The sequence below is a fragment of the Phoenix dactylifera genome, chromosome 12 (genome assembly GCF_051530095.1).
Source record: "Phoenix dactylifera cultivar Ajwa chromosome 12, Ajwa_hap1_PhDact_Kaust_v1.1, whole genome shotgun sequence".
Taxonomy (NCBI): domain Eukaryota; kingdom Viridiplantae; phylum Streptophyta; class Magnoliopsida; order Arecales; family Arecaceae; genus Phoenix; species Phoenix dactylifera.
Window position 1 is genome coordinate 18,882,724 of NC_143201.1, and position 27,759 is coordinate 18,910,482.

Consider the following 27,759-nt stretch of genomic DNA (forward strand, 5'->3'; position numbering starts at 1 on the left):
TTACTACAAAGAATTTCAATTTAATCACATTAATGCTTTGAATTAGATCCTCATAAATATAATAATCAGAATTTAAATCATAATGGATGAACTAGGGTATCATTAAAATCCAACCTTTGGGAGGATCCTAACATACAAGTGTTCCTTCCGGCATTTAAATTCTGTGGATGAACTAGTAGTATCATCAAAATTCCTCCTTTGGGTAGGAAATTTTTACATACAAATTGTTCCTTCCAACATTAAAAATTAGTGGATGAACTAATCGTATCATTAAGATCCAACCTTTGGGAGGATCCTAACAAGTGTTCCCTCCAATATTATCCATTCATAATTATGATGTCAAATATTTGCCATCTAAAATTAGGTACGATTTTGTACCTTTGGGCAAACAAATTCTCACTTGATCTTAGTACAAATAGATTACCTCAAACAATTCATGTCCAATCAATAAATAAAATTCATCAAGTAATAATGGAATTTTACATATAATGGACTAAGATTTCTACATACAAATACATGCCCAACCATAATAAAATTCAATTAATAGTTAAGAATTTAACACATAATGGGCACAAGGTAATCTAGAGGTAATAAGAATAATTTTCACCATTTTTTTAAAAAATAAAATAATATTAAAAATAATAATATAATAATCATTCTGGGCAGGTTCAAGTCAATCCCCACCTACTGTTCATGGGCGCAAGGCCAGCCCAAACCTTGGTTAAACATAAGGCCGGTACTCATATTGTTGGACTAAGATTATCCAGCAACTTGTGCAAAGATTGGACATGCACTTTCTCTGTACCCATTGCTCATCTTAGATGATTACAATGACAATATGGGCAATCTCTTCTAAAGTTCATGTCAAGTGCTAATAAAATGGAATGGATTCAGATGGATGAAATGGGGTTCCATACTTGAGCAAGCAAGATGCATCAGAATATGCCATGGACCAAAGTAGACAGGAACTGTATAAATGATTGAAAAGGTTTACTTGAACTTTCATTCATTTAAACTGTGAATGAGGACGTTTCAGAAGAGAACAACATGAGGAATCTGAAAAAAAAAAATTGTTATGAATTTCTGTCAACATAACACTGTAGGCGTAAGCAGTGGATTTGTCATTTATGCATGAAATACAATGTTCCAATTTCCAAGCCTATTGGGTCAAATTTACATCGGGTCATGTAAAGATTCAAATTTAGTATACGGAAACCCTGCTTTTATGAGCCCAAAATCAATTCAGACCAAGCCAAACTGTATCAATAATAACAAGCACAACAACCATAGCAACTTCAAAAAAAAATGAGGAATACTCCTTGACATGAACAGAAGGACAGAAAATATTTTAAGAACTAAACAGAGATATGGACAAACAAAATACAAAGAAGTTTATTTTGCCACTAATAACTTCTATAGGAATGCTTAGTATGAATATACAACCGTGAAAAACTTGTCCATAATTTTTAGAACTGATATGCAATACAGCAACTGTATCCACAAAGGAAATGTTGACGAGTCAATTTGACAAACACGTGGAAGGCATGCATATTTATATAGCTCTAGAACAAATTTTTGATAATAGGTTATAAAACTAAGTAGATAGAAATGAAGTACAAAAATCCATCATAATCTCCAAACCTTATTTGATGGCAGATTCTTAATATCAATGGAAAAACATAATAATCCACAACCTAGCTCTGATACCAAATGTTATATTTTCAAATATGAAAATACATCAAAAAGATCTTGGATTATCATGTTAATCACAATCAATGCGGAATATAAAACTATAAAGACATACCTGTATCCATTGCTAAAATCTGTACTTGCTTTTAGAGAGAAGGATCACCCTAACAATATTCCTCAAGAGTGTCTCACGATGGTTAGAGGCACAAATTATATTATAGGTGTGAACCCTAGAGTCTCTCATTTCTTTTATAGGTCTCCCACCATCAAGAAGACCAAAGGACTCTTTTAATAGGTTTTCTACCAGGAAGAAAACCAAAAGGCTTTTACGAGCAAGAAAACCAAAAGACTCTTTTAATAAGTTTTCTACCCATAAATACAATTGGACTAGTAATGACCCATAATCCTTTAATTGGGTATTATAGGGTGTGTGAGACACTTTAATAGAATATTAATTTTATAATATTCTTACAGAAATCACTTAAATGATGAGCCGTATAGGAGGCCATCTAGTACTACTGATTGGTATTAGTGGTTAGCTCATAAGTTTTTTTGGGGGGGGGGTAGAAACGGCATTTTATACGGCTCTAATCTGGGTACAGCTTCCAAATCAAGAGAAACAAAATGAAATAAGAAATAAGGTATATCTGCTGCACTCATTCAGATAAACTCTTTAGAGTATCAAGCAACAAAGTAGATAATCCAGTCTACAGCTATGTTCATCTCCCGATACATATATGCTGCTTGGGAAATCATCTAAGTAAAATAATCGTATACTTATAATGTCATAGCAATCAAGGAAGCCATTGTAGGCTGGAGAGGTTCCAGAACGGAGGGATCGGTACGAACCTTCCGAGTCGATCTCCAGCAGGAAAGGACCCAATAGATTGCTGCTGCACAGAAGAAGCCAAAGAACCAGGCGTTATCGTAGATGACTATGAACACCTGCGAGGTTGCTTCAAGGATTCCAACCTTATGGAGAAATCCTGGGACGGCAGGCGTCACAGCGACAACCAGAGCACCAATCGCCGCAGCGTTAAATCCTCTTGAATAGTAGTATGGCCCTCGAGGGTCGGCAGAGCACAAAGCATTCACGTCGAGCGCCATGCGGCGGAGTACGTAATAGTCAGTAAGTATTATACCCGAGACTGGGCCGAGCACCGCCGAGTACCCGACGAGCCAAGTGTAGATGAAGCTGTCGCTGGATTCGATGATTCGCCAAGGCTGGAAGGCGGCGCCGATGATTCCCGTAAGCAGAGCAGCCCCTGCGAAGCTGAAGGTGGAAGGGCTGAGATTAACGAGCACGTTGGCGGGGGCAACAAAATTGGCAGGGATGTTGGTGGTGATGGTGGCGAGGCTGATGCCAAAGATGGCGGCGATTATGGTAAAGGTTCCACCGATCTCGGCTAGGAGATGGATTGGGTTGGAGATCACTCTACCGTATATGACTTGTGTGGAGGAAGTGATGGCCAGGCCGGTGAACGTGAACAGACCCATGAAGATGGGGAGGCCCAGCTGGCCGGCGATCTGATCGGGCTGGCCGGCGGCGAACCGCGTGAAGTCCGGTATGTTGAGCGCGACGCCGGACCAGGTGCTGATGCTCGCGGTCAGGGAAGGGAAGAAGACGGACCAGAATTGCGACGGGCCGAGGCGGGAGGGAGTCGAGAGCATTTCCCCGAAGCCGCCGGCTCTGAGGTAGGCCCAGCAAAAGAGCCAGCCGGTGAGCAGGACGAGCACCGGCGCCGAGTAGTTACCGAGCACTCGGATTCCGGCCATGCCCTTCCAGAGAATGGCAAGTTGGGCCAGCAAGAAGAGAATGAAGCAGGAGAATTCGAGCGCCGACGTGCCGAGCCAGCGAATCGGATGGGCGTACCAGGAGTTCGTTATGGAGCGAGGGAGGAGGAGGAAGATGGCCTGGCCGCCGATCCAGGTCTCGATGCCGCACCAGCCGCAGGCGACGAGGGCGCGGAGGAGGGCGGGGAGGTGGGCGCCGTGGACGCCGAAGGCGGAGCGGAGGAGGACGGGGAAGGCGATGCCGTAGCGGGTGCCGGGGTGAGCGGTGAGGATGAGAGGGGCGAGGAGGATGGTGTTGCCGAGGATGATGGTGGCGACGCCTTGCCACCAGGACATGCCGAGATCCACGAGGCTGCCTGCGAGGTAGTAGGAAGGGACGTTCACCACCATGCCGACCCAGAGGAGGGCGATGTCCCACCGGGTTAGGGGGCGCTTGGAGGCTGGAACCGGGCTGAGGTCGCTGCCGAGAAGGCTCGCGTCCGGCTCCAATTCCAGCCCGTCGTCGGTGCTCCGGAGCATCCCCGCGGGTTGGAGGGAAGGCGGCAGGGGCGAGAGAGAGAGAGAGAGAGAGAGAGAGAGAGACGGAGAGATGGGGCAGGGGAGAGACCGGGGACAGGACGGACGAGGGTTGGTTCTTTCGCGCGAATAACCGTTGGATCGCGCAATATCTGCTTTGAGATGTGTGCAGGTGGATGAGCTGACAAGTTTGAAATGTTTGGAGATTTGTGCGGGAGAGATCCAACGGCCAGCATCGTAAAAGTCGATCAATTATTCTTTCCCATATATGGAGCCTTCTTATGACAGACAGAATAAATAATAAGTTTGATTTTCCAACCACTGCTCGACATATTGTTTGATTTATTGGAGACTAATGGATGGCCAGGAGGCAAATTTGTTAGTTGGCTGTCGGCTAATGGAAAAAAAAATCAACCCCTTGGTTCTCGGCGCCTTCTGCATCATCTAGAATTTACAGCACTCGTGATTAGAGAGAGAGAGAGAGAGAGAGAGAGAGAGAGGGATTTGGGGTTGGAGGTATTGGTCAAAATTGTATACACTAGAGCCGTATAATATTACCGCCTCACCCAAAATTTTTTAAAAAATTATAATATTATTTTCTTTTGAGCGATCATCTCTGCATGTGCAAATTTGTGGTCTCATTAGGAGTGCAAATGGGTCGGATCGAACCGGATAATGAGTAACCCCAACCCAATCCGATTTTTTTTTCGGATCCTAATTTTAGACCCAGACCCAGTCTGCTCGGGTCCACGAGTACAATTTTTGATCCAATGAATCATTCGAGTCGGGTTTGGGTCTGTGTCAAAAACTGTAATCTCCTTGCATCCCTAGTTCCTGTGCATCATAGTGAGGAGTTGATGCTTGTTATAAATATGGGTTATAATATCTAAAACCTTTAAAGTTAGAAAGGTCAAGCAAAACAGTAATTTAGGATGAATTAGAACTCAAAGAAGGTCAACTTTGTCTTCATTCCCAGTAAAACTATCATAAGTTTGTCCATATTTTCAATTAACATTCTCTACCTGCCGACTCATAAACTAAATGGATAAGCTCTATGATCAATAAATAATATATAGTCCTAATAGAAGAGAAACATAAATAGAATAAATTGATTATAGAAAGAATTTTAATATTTGTTAAATAAGATTTGATGTAAGATATATTTTCTCTAGGTCTAGGCTAACTTATCTGTTTGCACCCTCGCGGGCTGCGGCCCGCGGACCCAAATAATTTAATAGTTTCGGGTTGGGTCAGGGAGGGTCGTAGGATTGAAAATCCAAAATTACCCAAATTTCAAATGGATCAGATCGGGTCAGATTTGAATTCAGTAAACCCAGACTTATCCCGAAAAATAGAATGAGACCAATTTTAGAACTCGACTCGGCCCATAAATCCTTTAAAACAGATCGGATCGGATCTAAGTGGGTTGGATCAGGTCAGGCCGCGAGTCAACCTGACCCATTTGCAGCCTTAAGCCTCGTATGCTCAATCCAGCAGGATCTGGCTGGACATCCATGGGGCCATTCACCAGGCATGCAGTCAATAGCATGAAGAATAATCGCTGTACAGAAAACAATTTAAATTATATGCAGCATTACCCGCGTATAAGAAATAATTTAGGTCATCGGAATTGCAAAATGTGGCAGGAAGCTACACAATTTCTAGAAGAAATCTCAGTGTCCTATGAATCATACACCTTAAATGCAAATTTCCGGATGAGCGCGTCGCACGGTCGATCTAAATCTTTTCTTCCATCCATAAATTGACCACATCGCGATATAAGATGATCTAAATCCTTTTCTAGCGCATAAGCATGTATTTGAGCATGGAAAAAGGATGTGAGCTAGACTGCAGCTAAAAGTTTTGTTATCTGCGGCAAGTTCATGGCCGCACTTTTCCTGATTTGCAGCATTGTGCTAACTCTACCTCAGTCCATCCAAGGCGACACCTATTGTTTGGCCACTATCCTCTTTCATCCAAGTACAGCTGAATGAGAAAAGCAATATCTAATCAGTGTAATTAAGGATGGAAGTTGATCGGATAATATTATCTGGATTCTATTTTCATATTCGAATCTATTCGGATATGAATAGAAATTAGAATATTCTAATCATATCTGTTAAAAAAATAAATAAATATGGATATAGATAGAGAAATACTATCCAAATATACGATTCTATTTACAATCCTATTTAAGCAAAATAAATGACGATATTAATATACTATTAACTAAATTTATCATCCACTTAATAATATCTTTAATTTTATGGTCAAAAAAATTTAATTATCCGACTTGTAGCCATATTTATATTTATACTTTCAGTATTCAACTTATATCTGTTTTCTTTTAAAACTAATATGGATATAAATTTTTGCATCTGACTAACATCCATATCCGTAAACCATTCACTTTGAGAGGGATTGGTTGTTTCACCTTCAAGAAAGGCAGAGGTGTAACGAGGGAGAGCAGCCACAATAACATGAAGCTTTAAGACAGCATACATCTACTGCAGTCAAGGTTTCGGTAAGACCCAGGTGGGAAAAGAATGCTTGCAGTGTTCAATGTCCATCTAATAAGCTACTATCACTTCTTCATTTGCTGATCCAACTTACCCTGCTTCGATGAAGCAGCAGAACGGATAGAACCATTGTTCAAAATTTACAAGAGACCTTGATGCACAGAAATGCAGCTTCAGAACCCTTTTTGATTAGGTATTATAATTTAATTCATTACACCTAGATCAATAAAATAAAACTAAATGAACAACGAATCCAGTGGAAAAAATGAACATGATTCTCATCCCCGAGACAGCCTTGGAACCCTTCTCTGTATGTACAAAAAACCATAGAATCATGGTCACTAGTCCATTGATCTCAAACATTCAGCTGATGAACGTTTTTTTCCAATTACAAATAGAATAGAAGGTCTGAAATACAGAGGGCGCATGGACAAATGCAGAGTACAATTTTCTTGGTTCTTACATTTATGCTTTCCTTTGTATCCGAGCATCCAAGTGATGTACCATAATATTAGTAGCAAGAAGTGACAGAAGCTTATACCAAGCATCAGCTAACTTTGGCTTAGTTTAAGTGGCATTTTATTGTACAAGAATTCCTATAAACGGTAATACTTGTGACAAACCTAAAATCCCCAACCATCATGAAACAATTGAAACAAATCTGGTGATGAAATCCAAGGTTTGTCTTGTCAGATGATGCTCTTCTCAAACCTTTTATTATTTGTCATCTGCAACCAAGAAGCACGTTACATTTGCATAACCAATAGTAACTTAAGGGAATAGCATATTACAGACTTAAGGGAATAGAACATTACAGACTTTTTTTTATTAAAAAAAAGAAAGAATTTTGAAGAACATTTCAAAATTTAGCTTCCATTATCTCATGACTTATATTGAAAAAAGAATTTCACACATGAAACTTGCAGAAAAAGGCAGCATAGTATTATTGGAGTTAACAATGCTAATTGTTGGGAGAACTTTTCCAAAAAACAATATAAACACCAAATAGAAAATAAATGTACGACCTAATAAAGATATATTCCTTCATGCTTATTGAAACTGATAATTCAAGCTAATATAAATGAAAATGTGCAGGATGTGCACAAACTTACTTTATCGACATATTAATGTGAATATATCTACGAAGCATCTCAAAATAAAAATGCAAGCAAAAATTTTCTAAATCTGGCTTTTCATTAAAATCACTGTACAAGTCTGGAATAGATGCACATATATATCTGCAGCATGCTGTAATAACTTACCAAGGAGCAAAGAGACCGGCAATAGATAATGCCTTATTGGTAATTCTTATGAACAAGCTGTCTTTCATACTGCAACTGCCATAGGCCTTTTGCTAGTCTTTATGCCTCTTATTGCTGCAATATCAAAGAAATGTTGTGTAAAAACAAAGGAACAAAATACTGAAAATGTAAGCATTTATCTTTTTTGTTTACTCTTCTAGTAGTACGACAACTATCTAGAATTGAAAAATCAAAGAGAAAATAAAACCAATAAAAAAGTGAGGTTTATGCCTTCCGCATAATCTTTTGCTCCAAAAACTGCAGAACCTGCAACTATAGCATTAGCTCCGGCTTCAATAACCTGCCACACAGAGAATACAACTACTGAATAACTGCTCTAACTTGAACTCCATATCCTTGTGAGTTGACTCAAACATGGTCATGCAATGGTGTCAGTAAAGACATGGAAGTCTAGAAAAAGCATACAATCTTCCCAACAGCGTTTCCTTGATACCATATCACAATGACCAAATATATATGCTTACTCTGTTACAATGCTTTGCTTACATACAATCCTTTAGTGTGTCAGAATACACGCGCATCTGTCATAGGGATTTGGAATATGCACAATCCTATCTACTACAATATATTATAAAAAGCTCAGCCAACTGCATTCACAGTTGCGTCCTATCATATGTTATAAAATGTATGCATTAAAGAAGTTCACTTCACAGCAGACCTTGCATAAATTATTGGATAATATGTTGGCAGTTAGTTGATAAAGGAAATCAACTTTTATAAATTGATGCAAATTGAGATACTAGGACTATATAAATTAGGAAGAAGCCAGATTAAGATTGGATGACCTACCTTCATACCGCTTATTGGCCAAGCTTCCACCTGTCCTAGCTTTCAAAAAATTAAAAAAATGGACAGAGAGAGGAGGAGGAGGAGGAAGAAGAAGAAGGAAAAGAAGAAGGAAAGGGAAGGAAAAAAAGAAGATTGGATGACCAGACACATTGCCTGCTCATTTGGCATAGTTATAAACCATATGATACGTAGTATAAGACAAATCACCTAAATTTTCCCAATACATCTGAGAAAAATGAAACGATAAAAATTTAAAAACAAGATACTGATAAGTGGGGAACTTGCTGTCATCGGTGCCTTCCCTGACAGAATAGGATATGAAGCATGCTGGTTTTTGGCATGTACAAACCTCCACAAGCAGTAAAGGCTTGCCATCCTTATATGTTTGGCATTGAGCCAAGCAATAGGCAAATAGAAGATCACCAACCTACCAAGGGAGGCTTATAAAGCAACAGATTACACGACCAGGATAACCACATCAAAAACTGAATGACCATCCAAAAGAATGTTGTAATGCCACAAATTCTAAAGGGAAGTAATGCCACTGATTAGGAAGCTTTTATTTAGGTGCTGTCTAATCCATCAAAATTTCATGCTGACTTCTAAAACATAATAATGATTCCTGCCCATTGAGAGATTAACCTAGACACGCAAACATAAAATTAACCACCTAAGTATTTCTACTTTTTTCCATCATCCCACCATCAAATCTAGGAAGCATATATACTTCAAATTGCATGCCATATCCGTACAGGATACACATCAGATTCCGATACTTGACAGATATTTCTAGGATATGTTGAATATTTATTTATCTTTCTTTTCAATTATTAACAAAAGGCTTGGGGATACTTCCTGGAATAACCTGATATACTTCCCCAATACCTCTAGGGATGAGGGGGATGGTATTATCTTCTTTTATCTTTTGATGAATGTTAGGCTTTTAATGGTAATAGTTAATTTTGGAGCTTGTGATCCTAATATTACTGCATGGAATATGGATTATGGTCTATTTATTTGAATGATGACTAAATGATGAGATCTGTAGATGTTAACAATACTGTATAAAGTTATAGACTATGTTAGATCATTGTTTACATATTTATTTTATTGCCATATTGTTGCTATATCATATGACATTTCCAGAAGATTTGTCGTATTGGAGTATACGTATCCCATATCCATAACCATGCTTGATAGCCCAGACAGCAGAAAATATCTGAAAATTTTACAAGTGATCCATAAAAGGCCAGATTGAACAAACAAGAAAAGAATATTTGAAATATTCTCCTATGGGTCACTTTTGGATGCATCCTCCATGAATGAAGTCCTCCATCCTCATCCTTAAACAATTAATTGGCAATTAGGATTACAAGAAAGGCACCTTATATGCATTAGAAGGACCAACTCCACCGTCTATCTCAATCCATGGGTTCACACCCTGCATAGCAGAAAAAAGCCATGATTTCCCAAAAGTAGCTAAATTACTAGAAGAAATTATCAGCTTCTTGTGTACCTTTTCAGCACATAATCTTCTCAGGTCTGAAGTTTTCTTCACCTGACTCTCAATAAAGCTTTGCCCACCAAATCCAGGATTAACTGACATAATCAACACCAAATCCACCACTGTCCATATAAAAGGTGGAAATTTTCATTAGGATACTATTCAATTAACCTAGATATATCAATTTAAAAACAATGATTTTAAATAAAAAGGTAGAAAGTTCACCATTATATCCAAGTCTTTTTCCATCAAAAAGAGTTGGTTATGCACAGAACTCGCAGGTCAAAAAGGTTACGCAAAAGAATTAAGTATATCATCATAAGTGTTATCACAACGTTAAGCCCCAACAGTTGGTGCCTAATTCATAACCCAGGCAGTTCAAGACAACAGAAGGGTTGCAATGAAACCTGGAATGCAAGGTAGTGTATAGGGACTGATAATACTTGATCAAAGTTTAATCTCATGCAACCAATAAGCAACCCTTCGAAATCCGTCTAGTCTTGGAAAGCGCCTAGACAAAGAGGAAAGATGATGCAAGTAAAAAATAAGGGATCTGGATTCATCTAGAGGCACCACTCATAAACTAAGCTAAAAAGCTAGGGCTATAAAACATAGACTTTACATTTGATATGCAGAACCAAATTAAAAGAATGAAAGGTTGAGAAAGAAATTAAAGCATGTGGACTATTTGAGTAGAATGTGCAGGTAGACATATCTGAAGCATAAACCTCACATAGACTTGTGCAAACATCCCATGGAAGAAGTGCTTACTCACAGTTATTCTAACTTCATATAGTGTCTTATGGAAAAGGAATCAGAGTGGCTAAGGTCTCTAAACCTCAATCTTCATACTCCATTTAGATGTTGCACCAATAAAGGAAACGCAGACTGACAAATGAAAACGTAACAAATTCAAGAATAATGTATGCTTATGTATGTGTGTATGTTCAAAGAAAAGAAATTAGTAGCACGACTTTTCTGACTCTCTCTGTATGCGTGCGGGCACACTCGTGCATATTTGGGCACATGCACGTGCATAAAGAATCCATTTTCATTCAAAATCTACACATGCTTTTCTCCAAACATGCGTCAGCACCTGCATGATGTTTCCTGATAATTATGCTTCCTTCACCGAGCCAAATAGCCCATAAAATCATTAGACCTTAGATTTTTATCTCTTCTCTGCAATGGCAGTCCTCACTGCCATTTACAGCTTGATGTCTCATCTAGCTCCTATATTGAAGCGCCACATGGCAGATTTGTGTAATGTAGTCTACTTATCATCCACTGAGGTGATGCTGCAACGACACCTTAGGAGTCTGTATTCTAAGGTGGAAAAGCCTTCAGGGACTTCAACAATCTGGTACAAAGGCAGCTACTGCCAATGTCATTGGATGAAAATCCAGCATACCTGGCACCTGCCTGTGCACATATGCTATGCCTGCAGCCTGGAACACCTAGGGCCACATACAAGAAGCACTTCAGTTGCAGTAACATACTCTTTTCACCTTCTATTTTGTCACGAAAAGATAGGGAACTGGTGAGAGATTCGTACTTTTTTAAACTATTCCTTCAGTACTAGAACAAAAATGAAAATATATACAGAGCGATAGAGGAAGATAAATACCAGAACAAGAATGACAACTGCGATCCTGTAGATAATTTTGAAGACCTAGTGTGTGCATCAGAAGCAATGATTATCACTTAGCACCAAGAAGCATGCACTCAAAGTGTCCTTCGCAATCTAGAATCTTGCCTTAATCACCCAAGAAAGTCTTTAACTTGTAACTTTATGTTTCACCAGCCAATTATTGCTATTATCAACTCAACTAACTTGAATTTTATTGACCAAAATTTTTCATCTTTGGATATTCAAATTAGGATATTAGATGTCATGGAGTATGAGAGTTTATCTATTGGCAGTCACTATTTCTTTAGTACAAACAATGCTATTATTGGTGCCTCACATATTCCGATATCCAAAATATTTGCAAATTTCATCTCCTCACTCCCAAACATGAATATCATGTCTCAAGCCAAAGAAAACTAATACGAACAGAACAAGAATGGTCATAATTTAAAGTAAACCAAAACAATCATCAGAGAACATCAAAGGTGCAATACATCAATTGATCAGTTGCTAGTAACTTGGAGAATATGATTAATGCAAAATTTTAAGAACATAACTCTTACCATCAAGGACATACTCTATGGCAGTTAAGGGGGTTGCAGGATTTAAAACAACTCCAGCTTTTGCTCCCAGATCTTTAATCTGACATGATTGCCACTTGTTAGCTGAATACTCAGATATTATTTTTACCGCAGTACATTATTCGCTAGGGCATTCTTGTAACAGCCCTTTGTACTAAGAGAATTAGAAGACCGAGTTGGACCATTTTAAGACATAAAACATGGACAAGACATAGTAAACAAGTTACTGGACTTTTGCTGAATCACATAATGAATGAGAGCAAAGTTACCTTTTTCCATTGGAATCGCCTAAAACCTAAAACAGAAACTTATGTAATCTTAAAGATCCAATCACGTCACTCTGCTAAATTATTATTTTCAAAATTTAGGAATTAACCCTGAAGCCCTTACAGAGTAGTATAAATACTGAAACTAAACAGCAAATGCAGCATAGAATCCAAACAGAGTTTTTATTTTTCCCTTTAAAGATGCTTGGAAGAGATAAAATGTTTTAGCTGACATGGAGCAAGGTAAATTTTCAAAAGTTTCTTTTTTAATTTTTTGACAGAAATATCTAAGCACAATACACATGATGTATCATAGTTAAATTGCAAAGATAAGAAACAAAAGCCAGCTGCCAGTGTTAAACAACTTCATGCATGGAAAATAGTATACATCTAACATTGTATTTAGGAGAAGTCAAGTGATAAATTTTTGCATGATGTAAAAAGAACCTATGGATTGGTGTGATTTCAACTTACAAGACTACCATGCTATGACATGATCGATAGCGCCAAATATGTTGGTTGATTGAATTTATATCCTAAGAACACATATAGCTCCAGAGTACAGGATGTTTCATATTTCAAAGAAGGTCTGCTGACAGTTCTAGCCATATGATATGTGAAGACAATTCCTTTATCACTTTCAACAAACTAGTGCAATCCATGTGGTAACTCCAGAAGCACCAGATTGAGATAGCAGATGCAGGTGGTAACTCCAGAAGCACCAGATTGAGATAACAGATGCAGGTGGCAACTCCAGAAGCACCAGATTGCAACACTAGATGCAGTCAGCAAGTATAAGATGAATGCTCTAGTAGGGCTTTTTCTAGTTTTGATTCCAGATTAAGAAGCACTTCACTTGTCGATATGAAGAATAATTTTATATAAACAAAGACTGAAAAAAAAAGATCTCTACCAATGCTTAGTTATATCTAATCACAGACATCAGTTTTCACTTATATTTGGTATGAGTTGCAGTAGAAAAGGAGTACAGAGATCCTCCATTAGGATGAGCTCTAGTAGGCATGCAAAGCCATAGCTCATCTAGTAGGATGAAATAGTAACCAAGTTATGCAACTCATCTGTACCTGTTTCATTGCAACCTCTACTTCAAACATGATAGTTGATGTTAATACCTGATTAACTGTCCGATGCAGATGGATAGTAGAAGATTGCTCACAATGAACACTGACAATGTCCGCACCGGCCTTGATAAAATCTGGAACTCGCTGCTCAGGTTCCACAATCATCTGAAAATTTGATTTCAGAGCAATAATTTTTCATTTATCATATTATTGAAACCTAGTAGGATCTAATTACATGTAAAAACAAAATCAATACCCAATAGTTCAAGCAATTATACTAAGAGTTAAAATTGTATGTACTGGTTATTGAAGAATAAAGCTGGAAAGCAGTACCAAATGCACATCCAATGGTAGATCAGTTACTGGGCGCAAGGCAGCCACCACAAGAGGTCCAATAGTGATATTGGGCACAAATCGCCCATCCATCACATCAACATGAATCCAGTCACATCCTGCCACTTCCACTGCTTTTACCTAAATGAATTACACTAAATTACTCCTCATATCAACCACATATGTTCATTCTATATCATTCATAATATTCCCAAATATCAGGCTATAAACAAACTCACATTCTAACCAGTAAAATAGATAAACAAATGAATTATATTTAAGAATGCATTTGGCAAAATAATCTAAAAATTTATATCTGAGTAGATGTACCTACCAAAGTCAATGATAAATCGCTAGAAAAAAAAATGGTTGTTGACTTTGTTAGGCTCTTGTGCCACTGCTTATTTTCTCTTTCTTGTTAAAAGAACCTTAAGAAGTTATTATTGCAACATATACAGTTATTGCACCAAGAACAAACAAACAAAACATTGCTTCAGAAGCATATCTTCAAATGCAAGCATATGTTAAGAAGCTACAGCAACTAGGTTGCTGCACACTGTTATAATATGCTGTAGCAGAGGTCCATCAACAAATTTCAGCTTGTATAAAATAGTGAAAATGTTTAAAGACTGATGTTCTTATTATCGTACAAAGAAAACAATTTCAATTTTCTTTTTATTGCACTACACTTATTGTGACAAGATAGTTTGATATGCTGATATAGGAAGCCATTCTTAGTGTTGTTGAGAAAAAGGAGAGCTTCACAATTATTGCCGAAAAAGCAAGGTACGTCTCCTCATGAACAAACAGCAACCAATTTTAAGTATTGAAAATTAGCTACATGAGTACAAGCATAGGATATTCATGATAGATGACAAGCCAAATAGTATCTATTTCTATATCCCCAAGGCAATATGAGTTCTAAGTCTGTGATCACTTGTATATAGAATATGTTGATTTTGGAATGATAAATAGGAAATCTCCAACTGATGAACTACTTTAATAAAAGGGAAGGCCAAGACATAATCCTGATTTGAGAATTGCTGTTGGTATTTAGCCACCTATATCCAACATACACCTAATTATTCTTATATTGAACTGAGTCACTGACCAAGTAGACAAGGATGATTGGCATCTTATCCATAAGCCTTCAAATGAAGTGAAGCGTAAGCCTTGACAAAGGCATATGCTTCATAGATTTTCCTTTTCTATAAAAAACATTTATAATTTTAGGGGGGAAAAAAATCTAAAAGAAGTAAGACATGCTTGAACTTCAATTTACACCAGAATTTGGTAAATAAGGATTTAGATGCACACAAAAAATAATACGACACTAATGATCTGCTATGTCACCAATGGCCTGCTGCTAAAATTCAGTGCTTTAATTTTCAAGTGTGCAACCAATCTTGCCATAGCAAGTTATAAATGACCATATTTCCCTTTGACTGGTAACGGAAGTAATCAAATGGCATGATCAAGGCACAGAGTAGTGTTTCACAACTCAAGTGGTATTATGTGCTTTTCATGTCCTAACTCATGATCTTTAAGGCATTTTCAAGAGCGTGTTCTCAAGGTGGGTAAATCAACAACACCTTGTTAAACAATGAGGTTCAAATTTCACCATAGCTAAGTCAACTAACAAGTCCTTGTTCTTCTATCCTTATAAAACTTTATGCCACAAAGTATTACTTATATTAATTGCTGTTAGAAGTATTACATCAATCTGTGCCATAGTACATACATACCAAAGCACTTTGCATGCAAAAAGTCTCAAATTCAAAACACACTGATAGACAGTAACTATCATGATTACGTTCATAATATAAATATGCCACAAGATAATACTAAGAAAGCAAAAAAGTCAGATATTTGGAAATAAATTTGGACTAATACGTCAGATCCATCTAAAGATTACTATTTTTTTTGATGACAGAGTTTCCAAGTGACCTGCTCGCCCAGCTTCGCAAAGTTAGCAGAGAGTATAGAAGGAGAGACAATTATGTCACTTTTTGAGAATTTATCAACCCGTGCTGACGCCCTCACAGCAGTTAAAACGTTCCTCCTGAAACTTGCATAAAAATCAGCATGTCACCATGAGAACACACCTACAAAACTAGCAACATACAAACTTAAAGCATCCACTCAAGCATAAACCTTCCTATATAATTTTTTTTTTTACAAAAAAAAAACAAAGAAGTATGAGCATGACCATCAGGCAGTGGGTGACAAGAATGAAACAAATCATTGACCGACGGATGCAAAATCATATTCCAAATTTGTTGCTCATTTGTTCGAAAGAACGACAACTCAGTCGAACATTATGGCATCATCTTCATTCATCAGGATATATAGCTATTAGAAAGAAAGAATTGTTGAGAAGTTTTTAGGATTGGTTGGTCAAGCCCTCTGAATAGACATCACTATAAATAGGCTTCATCCGATAAAATCTAAAAATCCAGGCCTCAATCCAGCATCATCAAAGAAATTGAAATTGATCTTGAAATAGCGGAACTTATCGATGGGCTTTGCCTAGCAGCGTCAAAGATGCTAGGAAACAGTAGAATTCAATTCTAGTTCCCACGAGTGGAATAACTTCAGATTTTGTTAAAGATGAGGGATGGAGGCCTCCCAGACGACGAGAAGAAAAAATTGAGAGCGGTCAACAGCGCGGAGAAGAGAGAACGAGAGGAGGAGAAAGTCACCACCTGGAAGCAGCCCTTTTGGGTGGGCATAAGAAGGCGAGTTTGCTTAGGCGGAGGCCTCGGCCTTGGGGGACGGCGATCGCCGTCGAGCACAGAGAGGAAGACGAGGAAGCGGTCGCGGCGGCCGGTATCATCTCTCCGTCTGTCTCCCTCGCTTCAATGTCTCGGATCAGGCTGGTAGGTGGAACCGACGAAGAAGAGCCAATTGTTTTAAACAAGTGCAGCAGCCTTTTTTTAGTTATTACTTATTACTTTGGGCCAAAGCGAGCAAGAAATAAAATCCATCCGTCGTCAGATATGATCGGGATGACTGATCTAATTCCAGCCGCAGCCTCGCCTCTTATCTGCAATCTCTGGCTGAGCCATTTTTTCCCCCCTCTCCCTGAATTTTATTTAAGGACTGTATCCGAGATTGCCTTCACCGGATATGGGCCCGGCCACACCAACTGCATCTTTTCCCTTATTTTTGCCCTTTCAGTACATCCCACACCTTGCATTAGGCTGGATAAATATTTTTTAATACATTGTTCAAAGCCAAAATTTTCTATTATAACAGAATTAGCTAGCATATAACCTGTGATACGCTGGATGCAATTTTTTTCAAATTGTTCTTAAAAAATAATATAAAATAAAAATAATAGAATAAATTTAAAATTATATTATATTATATTATAAAAATGAGCAGTTGCGATAGACAGTATATATGGTCGTAAGGTGCATATGATATAATTTTTCTATTTGATGAGCCTCTAAAGTATGCATAGAAAGTTTTTCTTAAGTCCTTAGATATTTGTTTGGGATTTTCATGCCCAACCAACCTTGTATTTTATAACAATTTTTCACAAGTTACACTAACCTTCTCCAGCCATAGGATATAGAAAATTTTTTAAGTACATGAAAGGCTCTCCACGTAGCAATATTCTATTTCAGTTATTTGTAAATAACAATAAAGGTTTGGCCAAGAATGCCACATTAATCATAATTTTGGAGAGCATTACTACCATCGGTAGATGATTGCTTGCGAACCTTTTGTATTCTTAATTTTTTTTTAAAAAAACCGGCAGGGAGAGTATTAATCTTTGTGATTGTATCTAAAAGAACAAATAGAGAATAAACCATTTATGCAAACATCTCACTTAGAGAAGTAGGATGGAGAAAAAATGATAAATTTTTTGTTAGCCAGGTGCATGCAACTACTTTTAAGCACAGTATTGCAAGAGGTTGTGGGTCCCTTTTTTTTTTTTACCAATTGGAGCTTTTGCTTGACTACCTTAATAAAGATGGTTTAAAGAGGTCGTAACTTTTCTTATGCTTACCTAGACATGAAAGCAGATATGGTTTAATAACCTGCCATATTTTTGTTGGTATATAACTCAAAAATCAAGGTTACTTTTGCACAAGAGATACCACCTAACCAAAAGGCATTCCCTGCAAGTTTAAACAAATAAACTGAAGGCCTGCATTAGACCACTTTAGAATTAGAAAAAACAGAGAAGATTTCTGTAACTCACATACTTAAATACCTACCTAAGTTAGGTAAAGAAATTGTGTACTTGACATTATAGGTGGGTCATAAATCAATGCTGGAAACATAAAAGGAGATAATATTTAGGTCTTCTACAAAACTAAAACCGTGACCTAGTTTTCACTTGGAGCCCTCATCAGGTAGAAAGAAAATTTTGACACATCAAGCATGTACCACTTCATTACACTGAAAGCTTATCAAAGTTCAGTGTAAATCTCAAAGTTTGTCACATATCACATTATATAAAACTGAAGCGGAAACTTCGTAAAAGACCTACGCTACACTGAACAAGGAATTGAGAAGATTCTTGCATAAGGGCGCACTCGAGGTCAGTTACATCTTCTAAATATTTTTTGCATCATCCATGAAAAACATTCTTGTTTGCTCCTAGGGTCGTTCCTAATTAAAATGTAGAAGAGGTTTGACCTGTTTGGCATATCAGAGAGAGAGAGAGATCAAAGCAGCCCATGAAAAAAGACCAATTGATAGCATTTTAGTATGTCCATAAGTGGGATAGGTTTAGTTTCCAGTCTCTGTTTGAACAATATCCGAAAAAGATACTGATAGAACAAAGCCCAATCAGCATCCAATTTGGAGGCTCAAACAAACCCAATAAATATCTGGCTGCAAATCCCATTCAACACAAAACGTTTGTGGTGCTGATCTAACCAGCAGAGATACGAGTGCAGATCTTCGCCGATAAAGAGAATTAATCTAATAAAAAAAAAACAGAGAAATAACAGTGTTTCATTCCACGTAGCGATAAGCTTAGGTTCTCTTATCAAAAAAATATAATAATAATAAGCTTAGGTTCTCTTATCAAAAAAATATAATAATAATAACCTTAGGTTCCCAAAACAAAAACGAGGAGGACCAAGTGCTGCATATGCAGTTGCACGAAGAAACATGAACCCGAAACTAGTTTTAGTTCCACAAAATTAAGGACCCACTGACGGAAAGAACTGAGCTTTATCATCAGAAAAATAACCAGTTATCACTTGGCGCTCCTTTATCTGGTCGACCAGAAGCACTAGCGACAACAGATCCTATGCTAGTTTTGCTCTTGAAAAGTCCATTTCTGGATGCTGCAAAACACCAGGATTCTAATGAGATTAAAAAGAAGAATGATTGGACACCAAAAAGTATGAGGAAATTGATAAAGGTTGTTCACCTGGGCCATGAATTTCTTGAGAATTTCTTGCTTCTGCATCTCATCACTTGTAGGGAGACCCATAGCTTTCTGCCGCTGATCAAACTGGAGACAGCAAAGCAATTAGAAGAAGTCATCGCATGGAAAAATGTATAGCCTACTATGTCAAAATGCCTTATCGTCGCAGAGATTAAAATCCCAGAAATTAAATGCATTGTTTTCTATATTATAAGAATAAAGAAAAAACTAATTCAAGAATTTACCATCATTTTCTCTACAGTTTGCCGAGTTTCAGGATCCAAATCAGACAGCTTGCTGTTCTCAGGTTCTACTTTCTGTGTGTCAATTTCAGGATCACCTTTCACCAAACATTTCCACCATTCCATTTGATTTTGTTTGGTCAAAAGTATACAGATGGATTTCCCATCCTCTGTATCATGTAAGAATCATAATTACACAATGAAAGCTCAAAAAAAATTCTAAAATAAAAGCAAGGAGACATGCAGCAATTAACACACACCTATACTCCAGAAGCAATCCTCTGCTTTGACTGATTGATACAGATCACCCTGGTTGATTCGTGTTACACATAAATATACAGGTGAATGACCAAAGTTCAATGAAGGCGAAAATAAGGTCTTTTAGATGAAATTCCTAGAAAATATTCTCTAATAGAGCAACAGAACAGAGAAGTAGCGACCGAACAAAATACTAAGCTACTTACATCTATAATAAGCGGTTGTCCCTTTAGCCCAACCTTTAAATGATTCTTCTTTATTTCACATGCCACAAACCTTGATTTACTTCCCTGAGGAACTGGAATATTGACAGTAACTTCTTGAAGCGTCTGAGTCCAAGAATACTTATCCAGATCCAGACCATTTCCAGAGTTTGGCACTAGAAGAGAAGAGGAGGAGGGAGAGAGAGAGAGAGAGAGAGAGAGAGAGAGCTTTAGCAATCCAGGTGAATGATTAAAAAGAATGTGACCCATACAGAAAGAGAGAAAAATGACTTGCATATATTTAAGAGAGTCAAGTTAAATATTTCAGTAAGACAAAATTGCACACTACAAAAGAACAACTTGAGTATCATGTTGGCAATACTTGAATAACAAACCCAAAATACCAAGTTTAGCATTCATGATACTAGAAGATAAAGTTCAACATCAAGCACACCATCTTGGTACAGTCTAAATGCTCTACTTCACTGGATAGAAACTAACATTACATGGTGGGATGGCCTCTTATTTTGGCTATTCAATCTAACAGCTAAAGTCAGAGTTACAGCCCCTATACAGGTTTCAATAAGAATAAATAAGCAAGAGTACAGAGACTGCCAAAGAGATAGAACAATGAAATCATAGCTTGATGGCATTGAATTTAGGCTTCTTGTCAAGAGTATGATGTCATCCTGGTCAGTTAACCCACTATCCTCTAGGGTCCAGAGAACCAAAAAGGCTATTATCAAATATCAGTTTGAGAGTAACTTAAAGAAGGAAAGGAGGATGCATGCCCCTCTAATTGCATCTCATCTTCTGAAATAACAAATATCCATCCCTTTTCCACAATGAATGGACTACAATCGAACAACTTCCAAACACCTACATCACCACTCATGGGATAAGTCTCCATTACTTCATAGTCAAGTTACCCAAAAAGATTTTATTCAACTTCTTTCAAGAATGTCCTAAGTGTCATTTGAAAAAAAATCAGCAACAAATCATTTTTAAGAATCTCCTTTGTATCATTAGGTAGTACTAATGTTAAAAGAATAGCTTAATTGGCAAGATTTATCCTCTCTTTATGGACCAAAGCATCATGTCGAGTTTTAAGAACTTCTCGTGATCAACTTTAAACCTAGCATCAATCCTTAGGGAATAGGAGAGAACTCCTAGACAATGCAACTTGGGAAAGAGAAGGGCCCATTGGTCATGAAGTAGTAATTGAGAAATAATTAAATCATTAACTGATCCAAATAAAGAAGAGCACATGCGCCACATCATCAAAAAAAAGGAGTTTGCAAGGTTTGCAATCTCGTACTAGAACCCATACCAATACCCAAACGTTACACCTCACATTGAGTGTCAGTTTAGTACATACCTCGGTACTGACACTTAGTAAATGGAGCATACCCAACTAGTACAATGCATATGCACCACACAAGGCAGTATGGTCAGATACAGCAAACCATGAGAGTTCACAATCCTTATTGTTCCAAGACATCATGCAAAACTATAGGGCCAAAAAATTTTCAAGTAATGATATTTTCTGTGACAAACATATGTCCAACAAATGAACCATCTCCTTATTGTACCTTTGTTGATCCATGCATATGCACTTCGTTCTTAAGAGCCACCCTTCCTAGAAAACATATTAAAAGAGATTGGTATGGATTAGTCTCATCAGCATCAGAATAATTTCTAGGCCTTACTCAAGTCCATCATGACTCTGTGATCAAGTGCTGGTGCAGGATGGAAGAAGTATTAGTTGAATCAAAGGATGACTAGAGGCAAACGTAGGTAGATACTATATAAAATGCTAAATTAAACCTAAGATATTAAAGGGAAGTTTCCTCAAGCAGTTTGCAGCATAAGCAATATCAGATCATGATAATTTAGAGGAAATGCGATAATATTCAACTAGGGCAAATTAGATTAATTGGTCCTAGGTTTGAATTTGATAATATTATCACTAGACAAAGGTGCTCACCACTTTGAGTATTACTGAACAAACTGGAACTTAGGACGCGATTGCCCTCCCCATGATAGGCTTGTTTATGTGTATCTTTCTTTCTTTCTTTTTCGCAAATGAAGAAATTATTTATACACTGAATTTTTCTTCCATCAAAACCAGCCTATCATAACCAGCAAGGATTTTTGTTTGATATATTCTTCTCATTATCAGTTGACTAAACAGGGCCAGGTTTGCATATAAATGACCTTAAACTATCATCTTGTTGGAGAATCAGTGAATAAAGTGCAAACAGAAAACAAAAATGTAGAGATTCTCAACTAGATAACTACCAATAAGTTTATTCATCATTCAATGTCTATGGGAGCCCATTAGAACATTTCACTATCTGTGCTTCACCCAGCTCATCTGATTATTCTCCCAAAGGCGATGCCCTCATCCTCAAGTGCCACTCTCCATAACTTGAAGGCAAATCAACTTTTTCTGGTCTTTAACCCTCTCCAACTGTTTCTCTTCTCCCTAATTTTCAAGACCGCTAACCTTCATAAAGGGTCTTATATCTTTTTTTAAAAAAAAAAAACTTATTCGCTTCATTACTCCCCCCAGAATTACCTTTGACGACACTAAACAAATTGCTAGACCTAGCCTGATAACTAAAGTTGTCCATATTTTTCCCTTGATCTTCCAGGCACAAAATATGGAAGTGGGGCTTCTTTATTTTTCTTATTATTTAATGGAAGGAGTAGAGAGAAATAAAAGAATCTATTCATGATGCAGAAGTGTGAAAAGCTGCTGCATCGAGAATATCTGTGACTTGTGGATTAAGTATTTGTAATTGGTTCTGAAACCATGTTATGTAGAAGTTTCTGTGTTTAGGAATTGTGGAGCACCTATGGTTAAGGCACTTGGCCACACAATCTTGACATATCATGGGACTTGAAAAATGGAGTCTCCTTTTTACACCAAGGTATCAACCAATAGCGTCAGCACTTGGTCTTGATTATTGTGTGTATTGTCAAATGAGCCTCAATATAAGTGATAATCACAAAATACTCAACTTTTTCAAGTTCTAGACATTGTCATCCTTAAGGTCTGTCATTGTCGCAAGCTATGTCACTTAACACTTGCATTCCGCTCCTAGAATCTATGTTAACATCGTATACGTATCTGAATTACATACACATGATACACTTGGATACTGATCAAATTCTTTTTTGCCTTTTAAAAGTAGGTAAAGAAACTGGATTTCTGCAATAATGGGTTCCACCCACTATACTTATGTTAAAAGTAGTGAGCTTATCCTCCTTTTAGAGATCAGTTAAGAATGAAAATATTAAAATAACCTTGCAAAATGACATTTGTTCTAAAAACCTTAAGTTAATTGGGAAATGAAAAACATGCATATTGAAAGAGTGCCAAATAATATCTTTTAATATTTTCTCTTATACAATATTTCTTGAGAGAAATTTTTAATATTTTTCATGTCTGTGTCCACGGAATGCTGATGCCAACGCTATAGTGTCCAAGCTGATGTTTGAAGGAAATTGACAAAGAAGCAGCACAAGAGAGGAAACATAGACGAGGACCTTTAGGGAGTATGGATAGCCATGATTTTATTAATTATGGCTAGCAGTTAGAAGAAAAATTAGGATTATACAAATATACAAGAAGGTGATTTACCAAACCCTAAAATATAGGAATAATGAGATCATAACTCCTTCAATCCTTGAACCCTTCTTCTTCATCTTCTTATCTTTTGGGGCCGCCTTCCCCTCCTGAGCATTAGATGTTGGAGGGATAACTCCTTCGGACACCCAAAATATTTCCAAGCATCTATATAGTTCTAGTTAACCATCACATAAATTTTTCTTTCTAATATGATCAAGTATAAATGTAATTTTTTAAAAATAAAAAATATCTTTGACCATGTAGCTTAGTTTAGCCAAGACACTTTAAAATATGCATATATCTTTGGGTTAAAAATAACACTCCCCTTTATTTTGTTCTGAGTTGCGATTACCCCCTGCATTTTTTAATTACAGAAATGTCAACCTTACATTTTCCACATTGCTCAAATAGGTCCAAAATCCACCCAATTCCAATCATGGCTCACAGCTATTGCATATAATAATGACTCATTTACGCTTCTGTCTGCTGTTTTGATGCATACATTGCAGCAATTGCATGCTTACAAGGGATTCTTGTCAGTTCCCTTTGTAAATTGGGTGAATGGAGGAAGAAGAAAGGAAAGAGGGAGGGAGAGGGGGGGGGGTGCGTAGGGTATTTATTTTTAACCCTAAATCTTTATCCATACATACTTGTACAGAAGTTCCAATGTGTTAGGTCATTTTTAGAGGTCGAAACGTCAAATAGTTTGGGACATCTAGACACTTGGAAACCCAAGCCACTTCTCTACCTGACAGTGTGTTCTAGCAAGCTTGAACTTAGATGACTGTTTTTTGAGCTGTTACATAGGATGCTTCCTTCACTTGCTGATCTCTCTCTGCTTGTTTAGCTAACTTTTGGATGCCAACCTGGTACTTGAATGTGGTTTTCTGCTCTTTGCACCGTCTCTTGCATTTCGACTTGATCTTTAATTCAATTTTCTATATTTATGTCAAATAGAATAACATCGATGCCAACTAGCATATATAATTTGACCAAACTTCAAACCGCTTGACTGAACATGGACAGGGAAGTACCATGGCAGAAGTCCAGCACTATAAGACAAGCATAAAAAATAGTATATGGCTTTGAGCTCTTCAATACACTTATGTGCCTCCTACTTCATGCTAGGTTATTAAGGTCCATGGATGTGCATGGTTTGAACAACAGAATAGCACGGCATCCAAATAATGTCTTACGAGCACGATGCCTCTATAAAGCTAACCAAACAAGCATAAACAATGAAAAAGTGATGAATTATTAAGTGAATATATCACTGACTCCAATCAAAACCTTATGATACAGTGTAATCATATTAAAAATAAATTTGATTTCGTTTATATTCTCTCCCCCATTTCTTTTAATTAATTTTTATTCTTATTATTTTGGAAATTTATTTCTTACCTATCAAAATACCAAGAACCTCAAGAAAATCAACCCAAGTCAGACTGCAGAAGATTTAGTTAACGATAATGATTGCAAGCAATGTCTCTATAATCTAATACAAATATATTTTCAAATTCAGTACAATCCACCCAGCCAACGTGATAAACAAAAATCAAGTAGAGGAAAAAAGCTCAGACGTCAGTCAGTGCAGCAAATCACAAGATCAGTTACCCATAAAGAATCATGTGCTAAACTAGGGTTACGGAAATCCCAATTCAGTGGGCCTTTCAATACAATCAAATATATTACCACGCGGGCGCCATATTCTAGGAGCCTAAACTCTGCGAAGAAAACAAGGGCAAAGAAGGGCAAAGAAAGCTCACCCAATGGGCCCCCTTTTCCACTGGCCTCGGCGGCTTCCACTTTTGATGCTTCAACCTCGACTGCTTGTTGCTTCTTTGGGGCATCCACCTCCATCTTATCCTCCGGAACTTTCGTCACCGTCTCCTTGAGACGCTTTTCGGCCTCCGCCGCTTCCGCTGCCGCCCTCTTCTTCAGCCTCTCCTCAGCGTCGACCTTTTCTTTGGCTGCGGCCACCACAGCCGTTATTTTGCTCACCGCCGCTCCGTCTTTGAAGAGGCCCGAGTGCCGCCTTACCAGATCGATCGCCATCTCGAGGAAGGGCATAGGTCCCTTCCTCTCGAGGATCAACCTCAGGACCTCCTCGTCGCCATCGAGGCCTGAGGTGGAAGAAGAGGAAGAGGGCTTCTGCTGCTCTTCTTTTTCATGGAATTCCGAGATGACAGCCATGGCGTTCGAAGAAACGCGAGAGTAGAGAGATCGAGCAAGAAATGGCGAGACGAAGATATAAGAGATTTTGGAGAGGCTTTGTTGCCGACTCGGCTACGCCTATGCGGACTTGGGTAGGGAGTCCGTGAAAGGACTAGAAACTTCCTTTTGCCGATGTCCAATAGAGCCGGTACTATATCATGACCGTTCATATCATGCTGGGTGTGGCCGAGCTGAGCTTGGGAGTAATCAAATTGGGTTGGAAATTAATTTCGATCTTGGATTCCGAAATCAGAAAATTTTTTAGAATTTTTTGTATGAGTACTTTTTTAAATACCAATTTTTTATGAATATCTTTTCAAAATTAATATTTACATGTATACCCTCTTAAAATACTTGTTTTCCATCCTATTTTTTTTTATTTTGATATATATATATATATATATATACACCCATGCTATCTAACAACATTAAAAAATTAACGGTTTCAAATTAAAATGACTATAATACTCTTAATGGATAGACAAGCAAATAGATCGCAATCCCAATAGCATAAGAAGAAGACAGGGATAATAACATAATTTTAAAATTTTATTTTATTTTTAATTAATATAAATATGATTTTTCTGAACACCGTTAGAAGAACCGTTATATTACGGACATTTGTACAATAACATAGTTTTATGAGGGTATACATGCAAATATCAATTTTGAAAGGATATTCATGCAAAATCCGATATTTAGAAGGATATCCATGCAAAAAAATCTATTTTTTATTAGAAAAAATTAACCGCTAGCCTGCCCTAATGATTAACCGCCGTGGACCTGTTTTATAACTTCCGGTCTATGGAGATATATATATATATATATATATATATATATATATATATATATATATATATATATATATGATATATCGGTAGCTCCCACATAATGGGTGTGAAAATTGTCCAAAAAGTCAGAAAGTAAAATATACTGCAAGGAAGATGGGATATAAGCCTGGTCCACCCAAATGAAATTGCCTGAATGATGAGCCGCATAGGAGGTCATCCAATCCGCTGTACCATTGGCCTTTCCATAAGCATGAGAGACCCGATGGGGATGCATTCGTCTAACAGACAGCGAATATCATGGAGCAGTCGTATTTCCCCATCAGCACTTCCATCTTGTAGATTTCCTTGATCGCCATGGTGGAGTCCCTCTCAATGATGATGCAGTCTGCCCTAGCACCTGTCTCGCATAGAATACTTCCTCCCATGCTGCTCTTAGCTCGATACTGTCAACAGACTGATTGACACCACCCTCAGCTGCCACTAGTCTGGCCTACTGATCGAAGATACGGGCATTTATATTTTTAACTCAAGATCCCTGAAGGACGAAAGTATCGTCCTCATCCAATCTAATTATAAAAGCCAAGGCCGTTCTCGGATTACGACGGTAGTTTTAAAACCACTTTGATGGATGCTCTGGAGTCGGAGGGAAAATATTTTCGTGGCTTAAGATGGAGGTGTCGTCCAGATGCGTTGTGTTAGCAGCTACTCTGCAACACCTATTGCTCTTCATCATCTTTGCCACCTTTGGCTCTGTTCAAGCTAGTACCGACCATCAAAAATGGGAGTTTAAGTCCTCTGATTGCTTTTAGAAGCTAGCAATCACCATCAATGGGGGGCACCATCGTCATCGTTGTCAAGAATGGGCGTCTCACAGAGAATTTAGCCATTCACTAGCATGGGATTATGCATGTATTGACACACGAGATTCACCCATTCAAGAATGGGCAATGTGTACCGTATTTTCGTATTCTTGACGGAGTTCATATTTTCTTAT

At 37.7% G+C, this 27,759-nt stretch overlaps 3 protein-coding genes across 4 annotated transcripts; all 3 read right to left on the reverse strand.

Moving 5' to 3' along the window:
- Positions 1–2,314: 2,314 nt before the first annotated feature.
- Positions 2,315–4,099, reverse strand: LOC103700221 (purine-uracil permease NCS1-like). Its single transcript, XM_026802052.4, has 2 exons — positions 2,662–4,099; positions 2,315–2,579 (listed from the first exon to the last, which is right to left on the reverse strand). Exons 1-2 carry the CDS (start codon positions 4,000–4,002, stop codon positions 2,484–2,486), a joined length of 1,437 nt encoding a protein of 478 aa, XP_026657853.3. The 5' UTR covers positions 4,003–4,099; the 3' UTR covers positions 2,315–2,483.
- A 2,787-nt stretch (positions 4,100–6,886) lies between these two features.
- On the reverse strand, positions 6,887–17,086 carry RPE (D-ribulose-5-phosphate-3-epimerase). 2 transcript variants are annotated; one of them, XM_008782194.5, is made up of 10 exons: positions 16,731–17,086; positions 15,973–16,087; positions 14,026–14,166; positions 13,744–13,857; positions 12,327–12,405; positions 10,146–10,255; positions 10,014–10,070; positions 8,051–8,120; positions 7,781–7,894; positions 6,887–7,246 (listed from the first exon to the last, which is right to left on the reverse strand). In XM_008782194.5, the coding sequence occupies exons 1-9, from the start codon at positions 16,859–16,861 to the stop codon at positions 7,845–7,847; spliced, it is 867 nt and encodes a 288-aa protein (XP_008780416.2). In that variant the 5' UTR covers positions 16,862–17,086; the 3' UTR covers positions 6,887–7,246; positions 7,781–7,844. The 2 variants fall into 2 exon arrangements, with proteins under 2 accessions (XP_008780416.2, XP_008780412.2); XM_008782190.5 differs by having other exon boundaries at positions 15,973–16,093; positions 16,731–16,991.
- Positions 17,087–18,970: 1,884 nt separating this feature from the next.
- On the reverse strand, positions 18,971–26,102 carry LOC103700242 (protein BOBBER 1-like). Its single transcript, XM_008782202.5, has 6 exons — positions 25,527–26,102; positions 20,127–20,299; positions 19,923–19,971; positions 19,666–19,832; positions 19,424–19,507; positions 18,971–19,337 (listed from the first exon to the last, which is right to left on the reverse strand). The coding sequence occupies exons 1-6, from the start codon at positions 25,951–25,953 to the stop codon at positions 19,299–19,301; spliced, it is 939 nt and encodes a 312-aa protein (XP_008780424.3). The 5' UTR covers positions 25,954–26,102; the 3' UTR covers positions 18,971–19,298.
- Between the last annotated feature and the right edge of the window lie 1,657 nt (positions 26,103–27,759).

What these genes read in the sequence shown, in the direction of transcription:
- RPE (XM_008782190.5), bottom strand. Translation starts at nt 16,861, where the DNA reads ATGATACCGGCCGCCGCGACCGCTTCCTCGTCTTCCTCTCTGTGCTCG. An exon ending in CCCAAAAGGGCTGCTTCCAG is followed by an intron (nt 16,094 to 16,730) that starts GTGGTGACTTTC and finishes TTTTTATGCAAG; the next exon opens with TTTCAGGAGGAACGTTTTAA. An exon ending in CATAGAGTATGTCCTTGATG is followed by an intron (nt 10,256 to 12,326) that starts GTAAGAGTTATG and finishes TTATATGGACAG; the next exon opens with TGGTGGATTTGGTGTTGATT.
- LOC103700221 (XM_026802052.4), bottom strand. Translation starts at nt 4,002, where the DNA reads ATGCTCCGGAGCACCGACGACGGGCTGGAATTGGAGCCGGACGCGAGC. An exon ending in TCCCAGGATTTCTCCATAAG is followed by an intron (nt 2,580 to 2,661) that starts GTTGGAATCCTT and finishes TCTGTGCAGCAG; the next exon opens with CAATCTATTGGGTCCTTTCC.
- LOC103700242 (XM_008782202.5), bottom strand. Translation starts at nt 25,953, where the DNA reads ATGGCTGTCATCTCGGAATTCCATGAAAAAGAAGAGCAGCAGAAGCCC. An exon ending in GACAACCGCTTATTATAGAT is followed by an intron (nt 19,972 to 20,126) that starts GTAAGTAGCTTA and finishes CGAATCAACCAG; the next exon opens with GGTGATCTGTATCAATCAGT. An exon ending in GGATTGCTTCTGGAGTATAG is followed by an intron (nt 19,833 to 19,922) that starts GTGTGTGTTAAT and finishes TACATGATACAG; the next exon opens with AGGATGGGAAATCCATCTGT.